Genomic DNA, 22,072 nt, shown 5'->3' on the forward strand with positions numbered 1-22,072 from the left:
GGCCTGATGGTCTGCATCCCAGGGTCCTCAGGGAGGTGGCTCTAGAAATAGTGGATGCATTGGTGATCATTTTCCAATGTTCAATAGATTCAGGATCAGTTCCTGTGGATTGGAGGATAGCTAATGTTATCCCACTTTTCAAGAAAGGAGCGAGAGAGAAAACAGGGAATTACAGACTAGTTAGCCTGACTTTGGTGGTGGGAAGGATGCTGGAGTCAATTATTAAAGAGGTAATAATGGGGCATTTGGATAGCAGTAAAAGGATTAGTCCAAGTCAACATGGATTTATGAAAAACACTTTTCAGAATGGCAGGCAGTGGAGAGTGGAGTGCCGCAAGGCTCGGTGTTGGGGCCGCAACTGTTTACCATATATATTAATGATTTGGAAGAGAGAATTATGAGCAGCACTAGCAAGTTTGCGGATGACACAAAGCTGAGTGGCAGTGTGAACTGTGAAGAGGATGTTAGGAGGTTGCAGGGTGACCTGGACAGGTTGAGTGAGTGGGCAGATGTGTGGCAGATGCAGTAGAATATAGATAAATGTGAGGTTATCCACTTTGGTGGAAAAAACAAGGGGGCAGAGTATTATCTCAATGGGGTTAGGTAAGGGGGAGGTACAGCGAGACCTGGGTGTCCTTGTACACCGGTCACTGAAAGTTGGCGTGCAGGTACAGCAGTCAGTGAAGAAAGCTAATGGAATGTTGGCCTTCATAACAAGAGGATTTCAGTATAGGAGTAAAGAGGTTCTTCTGCAGTTGTATAGGGCTCTGGTGAGACCACATCTGGAGTATTGTGTACAATTTTGGTCTCTTAATTTGAGGAAGGACATCCTTGTGATTGAGGCAGTGCAGCGTAGGTTCACTAGATTGATCCCTGGGCTGGCGGGACAGTATATGAGGAAAGATTGAAACACTAGGCTTGTATTCACTGGAGTTTAGAAGGATGAGGGGCAAGGATCTTATAGAAACATATAAAATTATAAAAGGACTGGACAAGCTAGATGCAGGAAAAACGTTTCCAATGTTGGGCGAGTCGACACAGTCTTAGAATAAAGGGGAGGCCATTTAAGACTGAGGTGAGAAAAAACCTTTTCACCCAGAGAGTTGTGAATTTGTGGAATTCTCTGCCACAGAGGGCAAATCACTGGATGGATTTAAGAGAGTTGGATAGAGCTCTCGGGGGTAGTGGAGTCGAGGGATATGGGGAGAAGGCAGGCACGGGTTATTGATTGGGGACGATCAACCATGATCACAATGAATGGCGGTGCTGGCTCGAAGGACCGAATGGCCTACTCCTGCATCTATATTCTATGTTTCTATATATGTTTCTATAAGTTCATCCAATCGGTAACCTGGAAAAAGAAGAGGAAAAAATAAATTAAATTCTCTAAAAGATTGTGCCAAACATATTTTTCCCATAGTAGAGATGTTCATCTATGTGAAACAACATCCAAAGTTGTAAACATTTAAGTTTCATAATCGGGTTTCCAGAAACTTCAAAGTAGACACTTACTGAAGAATCACCCTTATACCTGTGTGTGTATCTGTGTGTGTCAATGTGTGAGTATTATGGGAGTTTATGTGGGAGTACAGAAATCCATATTGTATCTTTATATTTTTTATATCATTAATGTTTGTAATACTTGAGATACTTAACTATTATTCTTTGTATTTTAAACTTTGAATTTAGCTTTTGTTCTGCATGTTTGGATTAGCTTGTACATGTTGAGATAAGCCATATGTGTTTGCCTTTCTGGGTTTTGTTTATATAAACTGTGTTGTAGGCGTTTGGGTTCTTCTATCGCAGCATTTGGCGTAATAGATATATGACCTTTGTAATTCTGTATCATACCCTAGCTGTAAGAGATAAGGGGGCCCAAGAAAGGAGAAGTCAATGTGGTTTAAATAATGATTACGGAATGTAAAATAACTGGGGAAGGAGGGGAAAAACTGGATGCAAGTGATTGGTTATCGATAAGGGAATGTCTGCAAGTGATTGGGTATGGAATTGCACCAGGGGGGGTGGAACATGCCATAAGAAGGGGCAGCTCTTTGTCTAAGTGGGCTCTCAAGTGATGTACTCTTTGAGTGTCCCAGCCTTGATTTGCAAATAAAGGTAGACAAAAATGCTGGAGAAACTCAGTAGGTGCAGCAGCATCTATGGAGCGAAGGAGATAGGCAACGTTTCGGGCCAAAACCCTTCTTCAGAAACCCTTTGCAAATAAAGTTTTGAACTTCTTGAATAATTCTCTGCATCGCTTGACGCGTGTGACTGTGTTCGTGTGTGCGTGTGTTTTTGAGTGTGTACACGTGTGTGCGTGTGTTTTTGAGTGTGTACACGTGTGTGTGTGTGTGTGTGTGTGTGCGTGCGTGTGTGTTTTTGAGTGTACGTGTGTGTGTGTTTGTTTGAGGTTGGGCCACAAGAAGTCACCTATCCATGTTCTCCAGAGACCGCCGATGTTCTCCTGACCCGCCGAGTTACTCCAGCACTCTGTCTTTTTTTTTTTTCTCTCTTCACTCATCTGGTAAGATTTGTACAGCAAACCTGAACTACACCCTGACAAAAGTTGTAATATTCCACACGCAAAGGCAGACGAGGCACCATTAGTTGCATTAATCCCGTGCAGAGGCATGGATCAGCACTTGTAACTCGTGTACCTGAGGAGATTTTCCATTGATAGTTTCCAGGATGCTTCTTTGGTACTTTTGATATCCGTTCATCTTCATTTGGATAGAAGCCCTGATGGTGGACCGGTCCACGCGGATACCCTGAGATGTCGTGTTTCTATAATGAAAATGTGAACAGTGGTTTTATTAATTTCCATCCAGAAGCTTCAAATAATTACAATTTCGGGAGGCACGGTGGTGCAGCGGTGGAGTTGCTGCCTCACAGCGCCAGAGGTGCGGGGTAGATCCCGACTACGGGTGCTGTCTGTACGGAGTTTGTACGTTCTCCCCGTGACTGCATGGGTTTTCTTTGTGTGCTCCGGTTTCCTCCCACACTCCAAAGACGTGTAGGTTTGCAGGTTAATTGGCTTGGTATAATTGTAAATTGTCGCTAGTGTGTGCAGCATAGCGTTAATGTGCAGGGATCACTGGTCGGTGCAGACTTGGTGGGCTGAAGGGTCTGTCCCCGCGCTGTATCTCTAAACTAAACTAAACTAAATTACAATGATTAATACAACACTGTTACCATCTGTAAAATCTATATTGTTTTTCTGGTGACTGGAGATTTCCCGGGGGCAATCTTCATGTTCATTACTACTAGGAGCAGAATTAGGCCATTCGGCCCATTAAGTCTACTACACCATTCAATTATGACTGATCTATCTCTCCCTCCTAACACCATTCTCCTGCCTTCTCCCCATAACCCCTGAAACTCCTTAAGAATAAGGACTAAGCCATTTAGAACGGAGACGAGGAAACACTTTTTCTCAGAGTTGTGAGGCTGTGAAATTCTCTGCCTCAGAGGGCGGTGGAGGCCGGTTTTCTGGATGCTTTCAAGAGAGAGCTAGATAGGGCTCTTAAAGATAGCGGAGTCAGGGGATATGGGGAGACGGCAGCAACAGGGTACTGATTGGGGATGATCAGCCATGATCACATTGAATGGCGGTGCTGGCTCGAAGGGCCAAATGGCCTACTCTGCACCTATTGTCTATTGAAACCCGAACTAATCAAGAATCTACCTATCTCTGCCTTAAAAATATCCACTGACGTGGCCTCCACAGCCTTCTGTGGCAATGAATTCCATAGATTCACCACCCTCTGACTAAAGAAATTCCTCCTCATCTCCTTCTTAAAGGAACATCCTTTAATTCTGAGGCTGTGACCTCTGGTCCTAGACTCTCCCACTGGTGGAAACATCCTCACCACATCCAGTCTATCCAGGCCTTTCACCATTCGGTAAGTTTCAATGAGGTACCCCCTCATCCTTCTAAACTCCAGTGAGTACAGGCCCAGTGCCGACTAACGCTCATCGTTTGTTAACCCGCTCATTCCTGGGATCATTTTTGTAAACCACCTCTGGACCCTCTCCAGAGTCAGCACATCCTTCCTCAGATATGGGGCCCAAAATTGGCCTGTTTCTGTGCAATATCTCCAAAGTGAAGATGTGCGCTTCACGTTCGTACCTGGCTCTCCCAGCAGGCCGGGACACTCCTGGATTCTGATGACGGAGGAGGACTCGTTACACCGGGCGCCGCGGCTTATGGGGAAACCGGCACGGAGTGAGTGCTCAGAGTATCTGCCCTCGATGTCGGAGCGAGTGGGGGCCGAGGTGGATAAAGAGGGACCCGACGTGGGGAAGCCGCGGAGAGAACAAAGAGGGACTCGTGTTGTGGACGGAGAATGGGATGAGCACTCTTTTGTAACTTTGTCAGCACCTACAGTGCACTCAGAAAGTATTCAGACCCCTTCACTTTTTCCACATTTTGTTACGTTATAGTCTTATTCTAAAATGGATTAAATTCTTTTTTTATCGTCAATCTACACATAATATCCCATAATAAAAAAGCGAAGTTAGACAAAATTCTGACAAAGATTCTGAAGAAGGGTTTCGGCCCGAAACGTTACCTATCTCCTTCGCTCCATAGATGCTGCTGCACTCGCTGAGTTTCTCCAGCATTTTTGTGTACCTTCTTGAACACGAAGAGCTGAAGGTTATGTACAGTGCGTGGCCCATCACCCAGAGACCGCCACACCCTTTACTCAGTACTTTGTTGAGGCACCTTTGGCAGCAATTACAGCCTCAAGTCTTCTTGGGTATGACGCTACAAGCTTGGCACACCTGTATTTGGGTAATTTCTCCCATTCTTCTCTGCAGATCCTCTCAAGCTCTGTCAGGTTGGATGGGGAGCGTCAATGCACAGCTATTTTCAGGTCCCTCCAGAGATGTTCAATCGGATTCAAGTCCGGGCTCTGGCCGGGCCACTCAAGGACATTCACAGACTTGTCACGAAGCCACTCCTGCGTTGTCTTGGCTGTGTGCTTAGGGTCATTGTCCTGTTGGAAGGTGAACAGGTCCAGAACGCTATGGAGCAGGTTTTTATCAAGAATCTCTCTGTACTTTGCTCCGTTCATCTTTCCCTCGATCCTGACTAGTCCCCCAGTTCCTGCCGCTGAAAAACATCCCCACAGCTTGATGCTGCCACCAACATGCTTCACCGTAGGTATGGTATTGGCCAGATGATGAGCGGTGCCTGGTTTCCTCCAGACGTGACGCTTGGCATTCAGGCCAAAGAGTTCAATCTTGGTTTCATCAGACCAGAGAATCATGTTTTTTCTGGCCTTTTGGCAAACTCTAAGCGGGCTGTCATGTGCCTTTTACTGAGGAGTGGCTTCTGTCCGGCCACTCTACAATAAAGGCTTGATTGGTGGAGTGCTGCAGATATAGTTGTCCTTCTGGAGTAAGTACATTTTATTTATATAGCACGTTTAAATCAACTCGCATTGAAACCAAAGTGCTTTACATAAAATAAATAATACAAGAAATAAAGTTTCCGTACATCCATAGAAAAATTAAAAATCAGAAAAATGACACAACACATTATAGAATTCAACAAGAACGTCCCCCCACAACAGAATCAAAATTTTCCACTGTGGGGAAAGGCAACAAAAAGTTAAGTCTTCTGTGAATCACTCGAGGTCGGGGCCTATTTGTGACCTCCGCAGCCAGTCCAATGTTTTCAGGCCCTCTTTGCCGGAAAGCTGGACTCCGGCGTCAGGTAAACACTCCTCAGCGGCTTGGAAAATGTCTGGAGCGGCCGCTCCCTCCCCAGAGACTGCGGCACCCGTAGTCCTCAGGCCGCGTGGGTTGGAGCTCCGACTCTGGCGATCCCAGATCCCAGGACCCCAGGCTCCGCGGTGTTTTATATCTAGCTCCGCAGCCACAGCTCCTCGATGTTGGAGCGGCGGTCACCGCACTCCGCAGCTTACCGCACGGCGACCCATGGTATCCCAGCTTTGTGCCGCCGCCGAAGCTGTAGTCCCGGCCGGTCCCGACAGGAAACGCCGCTCCAGTTTCTATGGTAGGCCGCGAGGAAGGGGCGAAGAAGCAGCTCGGAGGGAAGCTGCCTCTCCGACCAAGTAGGGACTAAGAAATAAAGTTTCCCCCTTCCCCTCCCCCACCCACCACATAAAAGACCTCCAACTAACATTTGTTTTTTGACAGGACTAAAGATAAAAAAGGGTGACAGGGCGGACTGCAGGGAGAGCTGCCATACACAACGGCGCCCCACTCCTGCAGTCCGCCATCTTTTGACGGAACTCTGGAGCTCTGTCAGAGTGAGAATAAACAATAGGTGCAGGAGTAGGCCATTCAGCCCTTTGAGCCAGCACCGCCATTCAATGTGATCATGGCTGATATGGGAAAGGGTATAAAACAATGTGATCTTGGTCACCTCCCTGACCAAGGCCCTTCTCCCCTTGCTCAGTTTGGCTGGGCGGCCAGTCTATGAAGAGTCCTGGTTGTTCCAAAGTTCTTCCATTTAAGAATGACTGAGGCCACTGTGCTCTTCGTGACCTGCAATGCTGCAGAAATTGTTTTATACCCTTCCCCAGATCTGTGTCTCGACACAATCCTGTCTCAGAGGTCTACTGACAATTCCTTCTTCTTCATGGCTTGGTATTTTGCTCTGACATGTACTGTCAACTGTGGGACCTTATATAGACAGGTGTGTGCCTTTCCAAATCATGTCCAATCAATTTAATTTACCACTGGTGGACTCCAATCAACTTGTAGAAACATCTCAAAGATAATCAATGGAAACAGGAAGAACCTGAGCTCAATTGTGAGTGTCATAGCAAAGGGTCTGAATACTTATGTAAATATATTTCAGTTATTTCTTTTTAATTTGTAAATATTCACTAAACACCTGTTTTCGCTTCTTCATTCTGGGGTATTGTGTGTAGATTGATGATAAAAAAAATAATTTAATCCATTTTAAAATAAGGCCGTAACATAACAAAATGTGGAAAAAGTGAAGGGGTCTGAATACTTTACGAATGCACTGCATGTGACAATTCTATTGTGCACTTTGTACACAAAAACAAAGCATTCACAGTACCTAGCAACAGGTTGAAAGGATTGACTTTGATTCAAAGAGCCTATTTTACCACAATTGTAGGTCCAATTGTACCTGAAATACAAAAGAATGAAAAGAGTTAGTTAGAATGAATATGAAAATTTTCACAGACAGTGGGTTACAGAAATCAAAGTTTTTAACTCGCTGTAAACCCTTCATCACATTAATTTTAAATTTCCGACTCTCAACCTTTTTGCTAAAATTCAATGAGAGAGCAGAGAAGATTTACGAGAATGTTGCCAGGACTTGAGGGCCTGAGCTATAGGGGGAGATTGAGCAGGCGAGGACTTTATTCATAGGTTCATAAGTTATAGTGTTTCCCCTAATCAGCTGCTTCCCTGGTGTACCCCACCCCATCACCTCTATACTGACCATCTTCCCCTGGGGGTGGGAGTTTGCAACCTTCACGTGGTTCACCCTGTTTCGACTAATGCAATCAACCCGGCGTGCACGAACATTACAAACAGGTCTACCCATGACCTACAACTTTAGGCTGTGCAAAAAGAAGAAGATCTCCCCTCGACACTCTTGCTTCTGTGTTTGCCTCCACAGATGCTGCCCGACTCAATGAGTTCCTGAGTCATAGGACAAGTCATGGAGTCATACAGCACGGAAACAGCCCTTTGGTCCAACTTACCCATGCCGACCAAGATGCCCCATCCCCACTGGTCCCACCTGCCTGCGTTTAGCCCTCTAAACCTGACCTATCCATGTACACGTCCAAGTGTCCTTTATTGTTATTATACCTGCCTCAACTAACTCCCTTGCCCACTCGTTCCATACATCCACCACCCACTGAGTGAAAAGTTGCCCCACAGTTTCCTATTATATATTTTACCTTGTCACCATAACCTATGTCCTCTTGTTCTCGATTCCCCTCCTCTGCGTCCACCTGATCTATTCCTTTCATGATTTTTTACAAGATTCCTATAAGATCATCCCTCATCCTCCTGCGCTCCAAAAAATAACGTCCCAGCCTACTCAACCTCAGACCCTCGAGTCCCAGCAACATCCATGTAAATCCTTTATTTCCTGGTTAATGACAGCAGTTTTCGCAGCGTTTCGTACTTTCTACGATACGATAGAACTTTATTTAAAGAGGCAGACTGATCTGCCAAGTCATTAAAACACAAAATACATGAAACATGAAATTAAAGTGACGAGTGGAAAAGATTGGGGATGTGCAAAAATTGGGATGGTGGTGGGGGAAGGGGGGGCGGGAGGGGAGTCAGTCTACTCCACACAGAAGGGGGAAGGAATTGTACAGTTTGATAACCACAGGGAAGAAGGATCTCCTGTAGCGTTCTGAGCTGCATCTTGGTGGAACCAGTCTGTTGCTGAAGGTGCTCCTCAGGTTGACCAATCTGTCACGGAGGGCGTGAGCTGTATTGTCCAGGATGCTTCGCAGTTTGAGGAGCGGATATCCGCCCCTCCAAGACCAACCTCCCATGATTCCAACTCCACCCCCCCAGTCGTGACATCCTTAAGGACCATGGCATGATTTGTGATAATACTCACATCTCTGTCTCACTCATGTCAGTCTGGTTGTAGTATGGATTTGATCCCACGTAGGATGAATCCATGTAGTTTACATACGAAGCGACGTTTGGGGACAGTGTGATATTGCCAAACTGTGAGCAGCTAAAACCATAGATAGAAACCAAATTAACTCTTCCATGCAGTGACTTTCAGAAAACAGTTGATTAGTATGGGTATCAGAGGTTATGGGGAGAAGGGTTGAGAGAGAAAGACAGATCAGCCATGATTGAATGGTGGAGGAGACTAATTCCCGGGATGGCGGGACTGTCATATGCTGAGAGAATGGAGCAGCTGGGCTTGTACACTCTGGGGTTTAGAAGGATGAGAGGATTCTCATTGAAACATATAAGATTTTTAAGGGCTTGGACACGCTAGAGGCAGGAAACATGTTCCCGATGTTGGGGGAGTACAGAACCAGGGGCCACAGTTTAAGAATAAGGAGTAAGCCATTTAGAACGGAGATGAGGAAACACTTTTTCTCACAGCGAGTGGTGAATCTGTGGAATTCTCTGCCTCAGAGGGTGGTGGAGGCCGGTTCTCTGGATAGATTCCAGAGAGCGCTTGATAGGGCTCTGAAAGATAGCGAAGTCAGGGGATATGGGGAGAAGGCAGGAACAGGGTACTGATTGGGGATGATCAGCCATGATCACATTGAATGGCGGTGCTGGCTCGAAGGGCCGAAGTGATATGACGAGTTTGAGTTTAGTGAACTGAGTGCGGAAACCAGCCCTTTGGCCCACCGAGTCCACGCCGACTAGCGATCCCCGCACATTAACACTACCCCGCCCACATTAGGGACATTTTACATTTACACCAAGCCAATTAACCTACAAACCTGGACATCTTTGGAGTTTCGGAGGAAACCGAAGTTCACAGAAAATACCCATGCAGGTCACGGGGAGAAAGTACAAACTCCGTACAGACAGCACCCGTAGGCAAGTTCAAACCCGGGTCTCTGGCATTGTAAGGCAGCAACTCTACCGCTGAGCCACCATGCCACCCCTTCCGTCAAGGAGGTTAACAATGTTACCAACAGGATTCCATGCTTCAACCAGTCTCCTTCCATGAATTCCTTTCCCGTTTAATGTATATTCCCAATGGGACCAAGTCTTGTTCACTTCGGACTTACCTCGCAAGGAGTTGCTTCACGTCCTGTTAATAAAAGTAAAAAAAGCGGTCAATACATATTTAAATTAAAATAGTTCATAGATTACAGGGGCAGAATTAAGCCAATTGGCCCATCACGTCTACTACGCCATTCAATCATTCCCTCTCAACCCCATTCTCCTGCCTTCGCCCCATAACCCCTGACACCGTAGTAATCAATAAACCTTAGAATAAATAGAAATATAAACCTTCTGAATAATGAACGGCCTGGATAGAGTGGATGTAGAGAAATGTTTCCAGTAGTGGAAGAGTCGAAGACCAGAGGGCACAGCCTCACAATAAAAGGAGTTTTGTTGGACAGAGGGTGGTGAATCTGTGGAATTAATTGCCACAGACGGCTGTGGAGGCCAAGTCATTGGGTATTTTTAAAGCAGAGATTGATAGATTCTTGGGCATCAAACGTCGCGGGGAAAAGGCAGGAGAATGGAGGTGAGAAGGGAAAATGGATCAGCCATGATTAAATAACGGTACGGTCATAATGGGCCGAATGGCCATATTCTGCTTCTATGTCTTATGATCTTATGAAGAGTGCACCAAGAGTGCATTTGCTTCAGTGAAGAATCACAATTATGCAGGTCCTTCAGCCCATTGACTGTCAAGCACTCATTTACACTAAATACATTTTATTCTCCACATATTTTCATCAACTCCCCACAGCTTCCACCACTTATAGCAACACACGACGGTTCGATTGAGGTTTATTATTGTCACGTGTAACGAGGTACAGTGAAAAGCTTTGTACTGCATGCTATCTGAACAGCTCAGATACACCATCCATAGATAAAATCAAGTCAAACTCAAATACAATAGGCAGAGCAAAGGGGAAGATACAGAGTGCAGAATATAGTTCTCAGCATTGTAGTGCATCAGTTCCAGAGACAAAGTCTAATTTCCTCAGTAGGGCAATTTTTCAGTAATCATTTAACCCCTTATGGCTTTTATATAAGAACTGATACAAATTTTAAAATAGAGACTTTAGAGATAAAGCGTGAAAACAGACCCTTCGGCCCACCAAGTCCGTGCTGTCCAGCGCCCACCCCGTACACTAGCACTATCCTACACACACTAGAGACAATGTACATTTATACCAAGCCAATTAACCTACAAGCCTGTACACGATTGTAATGTGGGAGGAATATACTGCAGTGACTGTGTGCTTGGACCAGTACCTGAATAAAGGAGAGAGCATCCTTCTGATCATGGTCTTGGCATTCCTTGTCCATTAGTTGAAGATTATTCATATTTTCTACCAACGAGTCAGATTCGCTCTTGATGCGGGAGAGCACTCGGTGTTCCTCATCATCGATCATCTTCAGTACAGTCTTCTCATCTTCTTCCAATTGCTTCCTCCATCCGGAGAACTCAGTCGACAGTTTTTTCTTCATCTCCTTGATGTCTCTCTGAAAATTAAACCAACACAAACATTTGTTTTTTCTTTGCACGTTTTGATGCAGCTAACACCACACCCAAGGGGAGAGCCAGCCCCTGCTCACAAACTGACCAGCCAGTCCTGATCATAGACTCAATGGACACACGGAGAACCCTGTCCAAGGTCAACCCGTGGAAAGCAGTTGGACCCGACAACATCCCAGGACGGGTGCTCAAGGAATGTGTGGATGAGTTAGCAGATGTGCTAACAGACATCTTCAACATCTCACTTAGTCAAGCCATTGTCCCCACATGCCTCAAAAGTTCCACAATAATCCCAATAGCAAAGAAATCAGTTGTGGCCTGCCTAAATGATTACCGCCCTGTCGCCCTAACCCCCATAATAATTAAGTGCTTTGAACGCCTGGTTAAACCTCACATTACTGCCAGCCTCCCCTCATCATTAGACCCCCTTCAGTTCGCCTATCGCCCCAAACGTTCTACAGAAGATGCAGGGCTCGAAATTAATGGATGCCCAGGTGCCACAGACCACTCAAAGCGCCGCCGGGCAACCTAAACACCGTGCCATTTTGCCCGGTTTGGCAACCAGTTACTGGTTTGTACCGAAGAAAGACATAAAAAACTGGAGTAACTCCGCGGGTCAGGCAGCATCTCTGGAGAAAAGGAACGCAATGTTTTGTGTCGGTGGTGACGGCTGCATTGCGTGGGAAAGATACTAGGTGCAGGGTGAGGAAGGATCGCAGCGAATGACGGGCCCAGAACAGCGGCAGCAGCGGCCCCATCTCCTCCTCCTCCCACCCCCCGCCCGCCCTGATAAGGCTTGCAAACCCGCTAACGGCGCTTTAAAAAAAAACCCGCACGCCAAGACCGGGAGGAGGGAGGGAGGGGGAGGACTCGGCGTGCGGGAGGGTTATTTTTTAAAGCGGTTATCGCCGTTAACGGGTTTGCAAGCAGGAGGAGGAGGAGATGGAGCGGCTGTGCGGGACCAGTCATTCGCTCCCACACTTCTGAAGCAGCAGCACCAAAGATACTATAGGTATTCGAAATAAATAATAAAATAAATAGCTATAGGATCTTTGAGCTGCACCGCTCGGCCCCGCACCTTGGCTGGCGGAGGAGGGAGGCGGTGGCGAGGAGTTCCCAACGGCCAAGGCAGCGGGGCGATGTTGTCCGAGGAGCGCTGACCCTACTTCCTCCCCACCTCGCCCCCCTTCTCTCTCTCTCTCTCTCTCTCTCTCTCTTGTACGCCCCCTCCACCCCCCCCCCCCCCCTTATCCTGGGACGTCTCCTCTCCATCCCGCACTGATCCCCATTCCCGCCTCTATTCAGTCCTCACTGACATCCCCTGTGCTCCCCTCCCCATCTCCCCCCCCCCCAATCTATTCATCCTGCGCTGATCACCCTATCCACCTCGCATTAATTCTCCTGCTAACTCCCCCCCCCATCCATCCTACACTGGTTTCCCAATTCACCCTGTACTTACCCCTTTCCCATCCATCCTGCACTTCTCCTCCATCCATCCTGTACTAATCCATGCATTCATCCCGTACTGACCCACCCTCCATTTACCCTGCACCTTCCCCTCATTCATCCTGTAGTGATCCCATTCATCCTGCACAGACCCTCCGATCCACAGTACTGACCCCCCCCCCCCCCCCTCCCATTCATCCTGCGCTGATCTCTCCCCCCCCCCATCCATCCAGTACTGATCCTCCCATTCAAGAAGAATGGGGGGGAACAGTCTGAAGAAGGGTCTCGACCCGAAACGTTGCCTATTTCCTTCGCTCCATAGATGCTGCCTCACCCGCTGAGTTTCTCCAGCACTTTTGTCTACCCCCATCCATCCCGTACTGAACCCCCCCGTTCAACACCACTGACATCCCCCGTGCTCTCCCCTCACAATTTTACCTACTCCAACCAACACGTACTAATTCACCTTCCTCAATCCATCCATTCTGCACCGACTGCCTTCTAATCCCCCCTCCCCCCGCCATCTACCCACCCCGCACTGATTCACACACACCCCCCTCCCTGATCCTATTGTCCTGGACATGTCTTCAGAGCGAACATTGACTATGTTTGATAACGGAATGCAATCAAATGTGTTTTAATTCCCAATGTTATTATTTGTTTTAATCCGTAAAGATGGATTCATTATATTGTGAACACGTGAAACATTAAAACCGCAGTGTTCGATTGTCACTGCTACCGTTGACACGTTATTACAGAATTCATTTTAACAGCAAATCAATGCTCTTAATATGGAGTATCAGTACTGTTATTTAATGAGCAACATTCACAACTATACGTACGCATATATGTTACCATGGTCCAAGGATTTATTGACACAGGTTGATCATACGCTGAATAATCCAACCACATTTTTGTTTGGAAGTGGAAAGAACTAATAGAAATTGCATTAATTGCAATGTGTAAAAAGAGTTGAGATACTGTCTTATAATTTCACTGCATGTCATTGTGGGATATATCATGTCTTGATTGGTGAATGTTTAGTTTGTGACTTTATTTGAAGCAGAAATAATATGTGAATGCTTCATTGAGTATAATTCCGACTGGTAACTACGCACTTCGTCCGAGCACATTATCGCACGCGTCATGCAAGCCATCTTAAATGACCACCTAAACTGTCATTTGGCAACCTAAAAAGCTGCCAAGGTTGCCCGGCTGGCAACAGGGAAAAAAAGTTAAGCGATAGCCCTGAGATGCCATCTCTACTACGCTGCACACAGTACTCACTCATCTGGAAAACAAAAACACCTACGCCAGAATCCTGTACATTTACTTCAGCTCAGCCTTTAACACCATCATCCCACAGAGACTTGTGGAGAAACTAACCCTGCTGGGCCTCAACACCACCCTGTGTCACTGGATCCTGGACTTTCTGACAGAGAGACCGAAGTCAGTCCGTGTTGGCAAGAACATCTCAGGCTCGATCACGCTGAGCACCGGCTCCCCTCAAGGCTGTGTGCTCAGCCCGCTGTTGTTCAAACTGCCCACACATGACTGTGCTGCTAGATTCAGGGACAACAGGATTATAAAATTCGCAGATGACACCACAGTGGTGGGACTCATCAGTGGAGAGGATGAAACAATATACAGGGAGGAAGTGAAACAACTAGTGGACTGGTGCGGCAACAACAATTTAGAATTAAATGTAGACAAAACAAAGGAGATGATTGTCGACTTCAGGAGGTCGCAGCCCAAACACACACCCCTCAACATCAGTGGCACCACAGTGGAGAGAGTGGAGAGCATAAAGTTCCTCAGAGTGCAAATCACAGACAGTCTCACCTGGTCCAGGAACATCACTGGGATTGTCAAACGGGCCCATCAGCGACTGCACTACCTGAGGAAACTCAAACAGGTCTCACTTCCCACCAACATCCTCAGGACTTTTTATAGGGTCACGGTGGAGTCTGTACTCACGTACTGCATGGACACGTGGTACTCCAACTGTAACTGCTCAGACAGGAAGTCTCTGCAGAGGGTAGTGAGGGGAGCAGAGAGGATCATTGGCATCTCGCTACCCTCGGTACAAGAACTGTTCCAGAGCCGCAGCCTGAAAAAAGCACTGAGCATAGGAAAGGACAGACTGCACCCCCTCCACACACATCTAGATCTCCTGCCATCAGGAAAGAGATACCGTAGTATCAAAGCCCGGACAACCAGACTGCTAAACAGCCTCCTTCCATAGGCTGTGCGGCTGCTAAACAGTCACCTCCTGATTCTGCTGCTTTTGCACTGACAATTTAATAACTGGCACCGAGTAATAACTCTGGCACTGGCTCAGGCCACTGGACATTTTATTACTGGGTTTTTTAACTTGTATTTTAATGTTGCTTTTTTTTACCTGCACTTTTTTAACTATTCGTACTGTTTTTATCAGGAACTGGATTGTTTTTTTTATCGTTTTTATTTATGCGTGAAATGTTTAAGTTTTTATGTGCGATGCTCTGGTATTCCCTGGGAAACGTCTTCTCATTTTGCACTGTACAATTGTTGCTTTGCATGATGACAAATAAAAGGATGTTGATGATTTCAGTTTAGTTTAGTTAAGTTTAGTTTAGAGCTACAGCGCAGAAACAGGCCCTTCAGCCCACCGAGTCCGCACCCACCACCTATACCCGCACATTAACACTATCCTAGCACACACTAGGAACAATTTATGTAAATCCTGGCCAAAATAAAGCAGAGGATTCATGCATCCACAAGGCCTTTTTGTCATTTCTGCATAAGAAGCCACAGGATGCTAACTGGTGCAGGGAAGTCTAGGTCCCAGATCAGTCCCTCAGATAAGGAAGGTCTAAGTATTTTTATGTATGAGAATCTTGCAGGGGAACTCCAAGGTATTGTGAATGCATGAGTTTGATTGGATTGCTGCAAAGGGATTGTAAATAATGTAAATAATGTTGCAAGACAGTTACCCTGCTGCATGTTGATTGGCTAAAGTGTTAAGCCCTGGCAGAATTGTTTTGTATTCCAGGGTAAATGTTGCATTATTCAGTTAACTAGCTTCCTTCCAGAAGCTTCTGTAAGAAACATTGTTTAAGGCTCTCTGTAATTGGGTTGGGGAACTGTCAATAATGTATTGATATAATTGATATGTATGATTGGATTGTAAGGGGAACCACCCCTATGTAGTTCGGCCCCTCAAGGTTCGTGGATCTTTAAAAGGTAGCCCCCATTTTAGATCGGTGTCGATCTTCTGGAAGGGCGCTTGGGACCGCGTGACCTTTTGGGCAGTATCTGCTTGCACGAGGCTGAAAGGCTTGGCCAGGCAGAGACAAAGATTGAACTCGCCGTGATTTAGGTATCATATAGGAGAATTTGTGTTCATTCTAAATTTGATTAGTTGGTCCAGTACTTGAGTCAGTGTTTTTACTAAACTAGACCTGGGGGGGGGGGGGGGAAGCTTTAGGAGCCTATATGTCTTTGGAGCGTGGGAGGAAATTGGAGCACCCGGAGATAACCACACAGTCACAGGGAGAACGTACAAACTCCGTACAGACAGCACCCATTGTCAGGATTGAACCCGGGTCTCTGGTGCTGAAAAAGCTGCTTACTTAACTACTAAACCAGGTTCGCTTCTCAATAAACAGACACCACACAAACAGTTTGGTAGACCAGTTCAAAACTTTACTTAACATCGGCCGATGGAAGGAGGGAGGACTCCAGTCAAGTGACCATTACAGACACTTGACCGTCCTCCGTTCACCTTCTCTGAACAACAGAATTACATTGCCTTAAATAGGGTTTTTTTGTCCCCTTAGCACATTTCACAGGCATTAGTCATGGTCAGAGGTACAGGAAAAGGTTTCCACAGAATGCATCACATCAAAGGCCTTTGTTTACATAGTACAAGATAACATTGGCCATTTGGTTTACGACATTTTATCTTTCCACTTCCCTGTTCCTCTCTCGTCCTTCATAAACATTGGCTATTTGGATAATGCCATTTTATCTTCACAGAGATCACCCTAGCTGTTTCGCTGCTTCCTCGCTGTCATTTGGTCCCTCATAAACATAGGCCATTTGGTTTATGGCATCTTACTTCAAAGATGTGACTAGCTGTTTCTCTCTTCCTTTCTCGCCTCCTCCCCCATAACATTGGCCATTTGGTTTATGGCATCTTACTTCAAAGAGATCTCTCTAGCTTCTCCTCTCTGCTTGTCACTTGGGAGACAATGTTATGGTGTTTATTATCCCACACACTGCAACCTGAGGCAAGACTAATTTGAGACTAAATATAAGCTGTAAGCTAGCCCAGAAGCCAATTTTAATATCTTCTTATATTTTAACTAAAATTCAGCTTCATCAGTGCTGCAAGGCAGCAACGGTACCGCTGCGCCACCGTGTCCCCCATAATGACACTGCGAGCAGTTCTTTTAAGTTAACTTTCAAGAACAAAAAAGAGGCGGCACGGTGGCACTGTGGCAGAGTTGCTGCCTTACAACTTGCAGAGTTGGAGACTCTGGTTTAATCCCGTCTATGGGTACTGTCTTTTCGGAGTTTGTTTGTTCTCACCATGACCTGTGTGGCTTTTCTCCGAGATCTTCGGGTTCGTCCTACATTCCAAAGACGTACAGGTTTGTAGGTTAGTTGGCTTGGTGTATGTGTAAATTGTCCCTAGTGTGTGTAGGATAGTGTAAATGTGTGGGGATCGCTGGTCGTTGCAGACTCAGTGGGCTGATGGGCTAGTTTGCACGGTGTATCTCTAAACTAAACTAAAAACTAAAGATCAGGGGATTGTGGAAATGAATTGTACACCTTCATGATCATGGTTCAACATGGATCATAGACACAAAATGCTGATGTAACTCAGCAGGGCAGACAGCAAATATAGACACAAAATGCTGGTGTAACTCAGCGGGGCAGGCAGCACCTCTGGAGAGAAGGAATGGTCGAGACCCTCCTTTAGGAACCAATGGGTCACCTATTCCTTTTCTCCAGAGATGCTGCCTGACCCACTGAGTAACCGCTTGGTGTAAACCAGCATCTGCAGTTCTTTCCTAAATATAATATGGAGATAATTGGGAATCGGCATCTCTCTGTTTCAAGCAGATAGGTCCCTGGTTACGAGACAGGCCCTCTCCCAGTGCAGTTACATGTAACGTTTCTTACCTTTATTTCACTTTCTTGTTGCTTTAGGCTCAGCTGTTTCTTTGTGCAATCGGCCTGACGTTCACGAAGATTCCCGACCTCGCTCTGGAGTTTCCCCTGGAACAACAGCGGAAATGTTTCAGGAAGAGACACAAGAAGCAGGAGATATATTGACTCCATTTACATTTCAGGCTGCCTCGGCAAGGCCAGCAGCATAATCAAGGATGAGTCGCACCCCGGCCACTCCCTCTTCTCCCCTCTCCCATCAGGCACAAGGTGCAGACGTGTGAAAACGTACAGTTTAGTTTAGTGTATTGTCACATGTACTGAGGTATATGTGAAAATTTCACTGCACATCTCGTATGTGTATGTGACGAATAAACTTGACTTGACTTGACTACAGTGAAAAGCTACAGTGGAAGAACCTCCAGATTCGGGCACAGTTTCTTCCCAGCTGTTATCAGGCAACTGAACTATCCTACCACAACCAGAGAGCGGTCAAATCAAGTCAAGTCAACTTTATTTGTCACATACGTATTCAAGATGCACAGTGAAATGAGAGTGGCAATGCCTGCGGGATTGTGCAAAACAGAACAGAACCAGTATTTACAGTTAAAGGAAAAAAGACACAACAGTAATTACTCCCCAGTGAGATAAGTTTACAGTCCTAATGGCCTGTGGGAAGAAACTCCGTCTCATCCTCTCTGTTTTCACAGCGTGACAGCGGAGGTGCTTGCCTGACCATAGCAGCTGGAACAGTCCGTTGCTGGGGTGGTAGGGGTCCTTCATGATCTTGCTGGCTCTGGATCTGCACATCCTGCAGGGGGGGGGGGGGGGGGGGGGAGTGTAGTTCCAAATAGTGCGTTCGGCTGAGCGCACTACTCTCTGCAGAGCCCTCCTGTCCTGGCCAGAGCTGTTGCCAAACCAGATCGAGTTCTTCTTAACTTTTAACTCACTTTACTTTTTTTCACTGTTGCCAGCCGGGCAACCTAGGCAGCTTAGGTTGCCGCATGACAGTTTAGGTGGTCATTTAAGATATCAACTTTATATGAACAGAAACATTATATTTGTGAGAACTTGTGTTAACTTTTCTGCTTGATATTTAAACCATTTCATGAAAAGCAAAGTAAGGACAGCTGTTCAAATACATGTAAAAGTCACTTTAATTGTCATCTGAGTCGCACTCGAGCAGAGCATCCTCTTCATCAGACTTGTCACTGTCAGGGTGAGGTCCCGAGGCAAATGCTGCAGCTGGGTCTTCTCCCATGTCAGGCCTCCTTGCCATCATCCTTTCTACATTCCACAAGCTGATGCCTGGCCGGGGATCAAGGTCCTTGATGTTACTGGCATGCAGCATTATGAGGAGCTGGTCCGTCACCTGCTCATCCTGGGTTCAGAATGGGAGGGCCCACCACTCGCCACATCTTCCAATCTCCCCCCCCCCCCCCCGACTGCTTTCCGCAAAGACCGCTCCCTCCGTAACTCCCTGGTCAATTGTTCCCTTCCCTCCCGCACCACCCCCACCCCGGGCACTTTCCCTTGCAACCGCAACAGATGCTACATTTGTCGCTTTACCTCCCCCCTCGATTCCATTCATGGGCCCAAGCAGTCGTTCCAGGTGTGAGAGAGGTTCACCTGCATCCTCTCCAACCTCATCTATTGCATCCGCTGCTGTAGATGTCAGCTGATCTATATCGGTGTGACCAAGCATAGGCTTGGCGATCGTTTCGTCGAACACCTCCGCTCGGTCCGCATTAACCAACCTGATCTCCCGGTGGCTCAGCATTTCAACTCCCCCTCCCATTCCAAATCCGATTTCTCTAACCTGAGCCTTCTCCATGGCCAGAGTGAGCACCAGCGGAAATTGGAGGAGCCGCACCTCATATTCCGCTTGGGCAGTCTGCACCCTAGCGGCATAAACATTGAGTTCTCCAATTTCCGGTAGCCTTTGCGGTCTCCTCCCCCTCTCAGCTCTCCTTCAGCCCGGGCTCCTCCTCTTCCTTTTTCCTTTCCTCTCCCTACCCTACATCAGTCTGAAGAAGGGTTTCAGCCCGAAACGTTGCCTATTTCCTTCGCTCCATAGATGCTGCTGCACCCGCTGAGTTTCTCCAGCACTTTTGTCTACCTTTGCAAGTATTTTGTTCAGTTTTGGTTACCTAGTTTTGCGACAGGAAGGATGTTATTAAACTGCAGAGAAGATTTACGAGGATGTTGCCAGGGCTTGAGATTGGGCAGGCTAGTACTTTATTACTGGAGCGCAGGAGGCTGAGGGGTGATCTAGATATGTATAAAATCATGAATTGATAGTGTGAGGGTGAACGTACAGTGTAGTGGAATCAAGAACTAGTAGATATATGTGTTGAAGGTGAGAGGGGAAAGGTTGAATAGGAAGCTGAGGGGCAACCTTTTCACTCAGAGGATGGTGTATATATTGACAAGCTTCCAGTGGAGGACGTTGAGACAGGTACTATAACAATTTTTAAAGGGCACCTGGACAGGTTCATGAATAGGAAAGTTTTAGAGGGATGTGGAGCAAATATGGACAAATGGAAGTAGCTTAGATGGAGCATTTTGGTCAGATGTTTTGTGTCTATCTTCAGTGTGAACCAGTGTTGCTTTTCATAAATAAAATCACAATAACCATTTATACTTTGACTGCCACTTGGTGGCTCTGACATCCAGCAGCATGAAGTGCTTTGAGAGGCTGGTCATGGCACACATCATACATCAGTCTCCTCAACAAACTTGATCCACTAAATTCACCAACTGGCAGAACAGAGCCACGACAGATGCCATCTCCCAGAAACTCAACTCATCCCTGGAATATCTGGATAATTATTTTAGTTAATTTTGTTTAGTTTATGTAAGTTAGTTTAGTTTATTGTCACGTGCACCGAGATACAGTGCAAATGTTTTTTGTTGCATGCTACCCAGTCAGCGGAAAGACTATTCATGATTACAATCGAGCCGTCCACAGTGTACAGATACAGATTAAAGGGAATAAAGTTCAGTCAATAAAGATAGTCTGAGGGTCTCTAATGAGATAGATGGGAAGTCAGCACCACTCTCTAGTTGGTGATAGGATGGTTCAGTTGCCTGATGACAGCTGGGAAGAAACTGTCCCTGAATCTGGAGGTGTGCGTTTTCACACTTCTGTTCCTCTTGCCTTATGGGAGAGGGGAGGAGGGAATGACGGGGTGAGGCAAGGACATCTATGTCCGAGTCTTCTTGATTGACTATAGCTCGACCTCTAACACGATAATCCCAACCAAACTCTTCTTCAAACTCAGACAACCCTTGCAATCTTTCCAAACTTTATGAAAGTCCCATCAGATCTGAGGATGAGTCTGGCGGATCATTTACTGGAGGCACCAACTCAAGAACTTTGCTCACCTTGATTTTGACCTTTGCCTGCTCCAGAGTCAGTAGTGAGTGGGATTTGTGTTTCCCGATGACAGTGCAGGACATGCACACACACTCCTCGTCCTGCTCGCAGTAGAACTCAATGATCTTCTTATGAGTTGGGCACTGCCTGGTGGTGAAGTCGGCAATGGGCTCGATCAGCCCGTGGTCCTTGTAGATCTGCTTGGTCAGATGCGGCTGCAGATGGTGGGAGCAGAAGGAGGTTTCACATTTGAGGCACGTCTTCACAGCCGGGGATGGGCTGTCGATACAGTACTCACACATCACGAGACTGGGCCGGGCAGCAGGGGCAGTGGGCTGGCTCCGGCTGTACATCTCCACGATGTTCCTCAGAGTGTGGTTCTTCTCCAGGCTGGGCCTGGGGTTGAAGTTTCTGCGACATTGAGGACAGTTGACCCCAAACCTGGTCACTGAATGGTCCCAGGCATCGCTGATACATTTGGCACAGAAACTGTGCTGGCAGGGCAGTGCCACAGGGTCCTGGTACAAGCTCAGACACACCGCACAGGTCAATTCTTCCGTCAAGCCTGCAGCCGCCATTCTGCCTCGCCCCAACAGTGCAGAGCAAGGTCCGAAAGGAAGAACGTGGATTCCAGGAAATCACTTACTTTCAGTTTCAATGTTTGTCTGAAAGTTAACCCCTCGAGTTCTGCGCTTGCCCAGCCAAGTTACATATTGAAGAGAGACACAAAGTGCTGGAGTAGCTCAGCAGGTCAGGCAGCATCTCTGCAGAGGAGGAATAGGTGACCGTTCAGGTCAAGACCCTTCTTCAGACAGTTACACGTAGACATCCACAAAGTCAATGCTGAGTTTTGTCATTTTGGGAACTCTATTTTCTCCAAGCTTGGTGAG

At 46.6% G+C, this 22,072-nt stretch overlaps 1 protein-coding gene across 1 annotated transcript; it reads right to left on the bottom strand.

Annotated features, from left to right (window-relative positions):
- Positions 1-1,297: 1,297 nt before the first annotated feature.
- LOC116980282 (E3 ubiquitin/ISG15 ligase TRIM25-like) lies at positions 1,298-22,060 on the bottom strand. The gene is made up of 8 exons (XM_033032349.1): positions 21,191-22,060; positions 17,819-17,914; positions 10,957-11,187; positions 9,750-9,772; positions 8,600-8,722; positions 7,064-7,135; positions 2,658-2,784; positions 1,298-1,351 (listed from the first exon to the last, which is right to left on the bottom strand). The coding sequence occupies exons 1-8, from the start codon at positions 21,758-21,760 to the stop codon at positions 1,328-1,330; spliced, it is 1,266 nt and encodes a 421-aa protein (XP_032888240.1). The 5' UTR covers positions 21,761-22,060; the 3' UTR covers positions 1,298-1,327.
- Between the last annotated feature and the right edge of the window lie 12 nt (positions 22,061-22,072).

Source organism: Amblyraja radiata, chromosome 14 (assembly GCF_010909765.2).
Source record: "Amblyraja radiata isolate CabotCenter1 chromosome 14, sAmbRad1.1.pri, whole genome shotgun sequence".
NCBI classification, from domain to species: domain Eukaryota; kingdom Metazoa; phylum Chordata; class Chondrichthyes; order Rajiformes; family Rajidae; genus Amblyraja; species Amblyraja radiata.

Bases quoted from the DNA above. Each gene is read 5' to 3' on its own strand.
- LOC116980282 (XM_033032349.1), bottom strand. From the start codon at position 21,760: ATGGCGGCTGCAGGCTTGACGGAAGAATTGACCTGTGCGGTGTGTCTG. The intron at 11,188-17,818 runs GTAAGAAACGTT...TTTAATTTTCAG, and splicing joins AACAAGAAAGTGAAATAAAG to AGAGACATCAAGGAGATGAA. The intron at 1,352-2,657 runs GTACACGAGTTA...TTCTTTTTCCAG, and splicing joins TCAATGGAAAATCTCCTCAG to GTTACCGATTGGATGAACTT.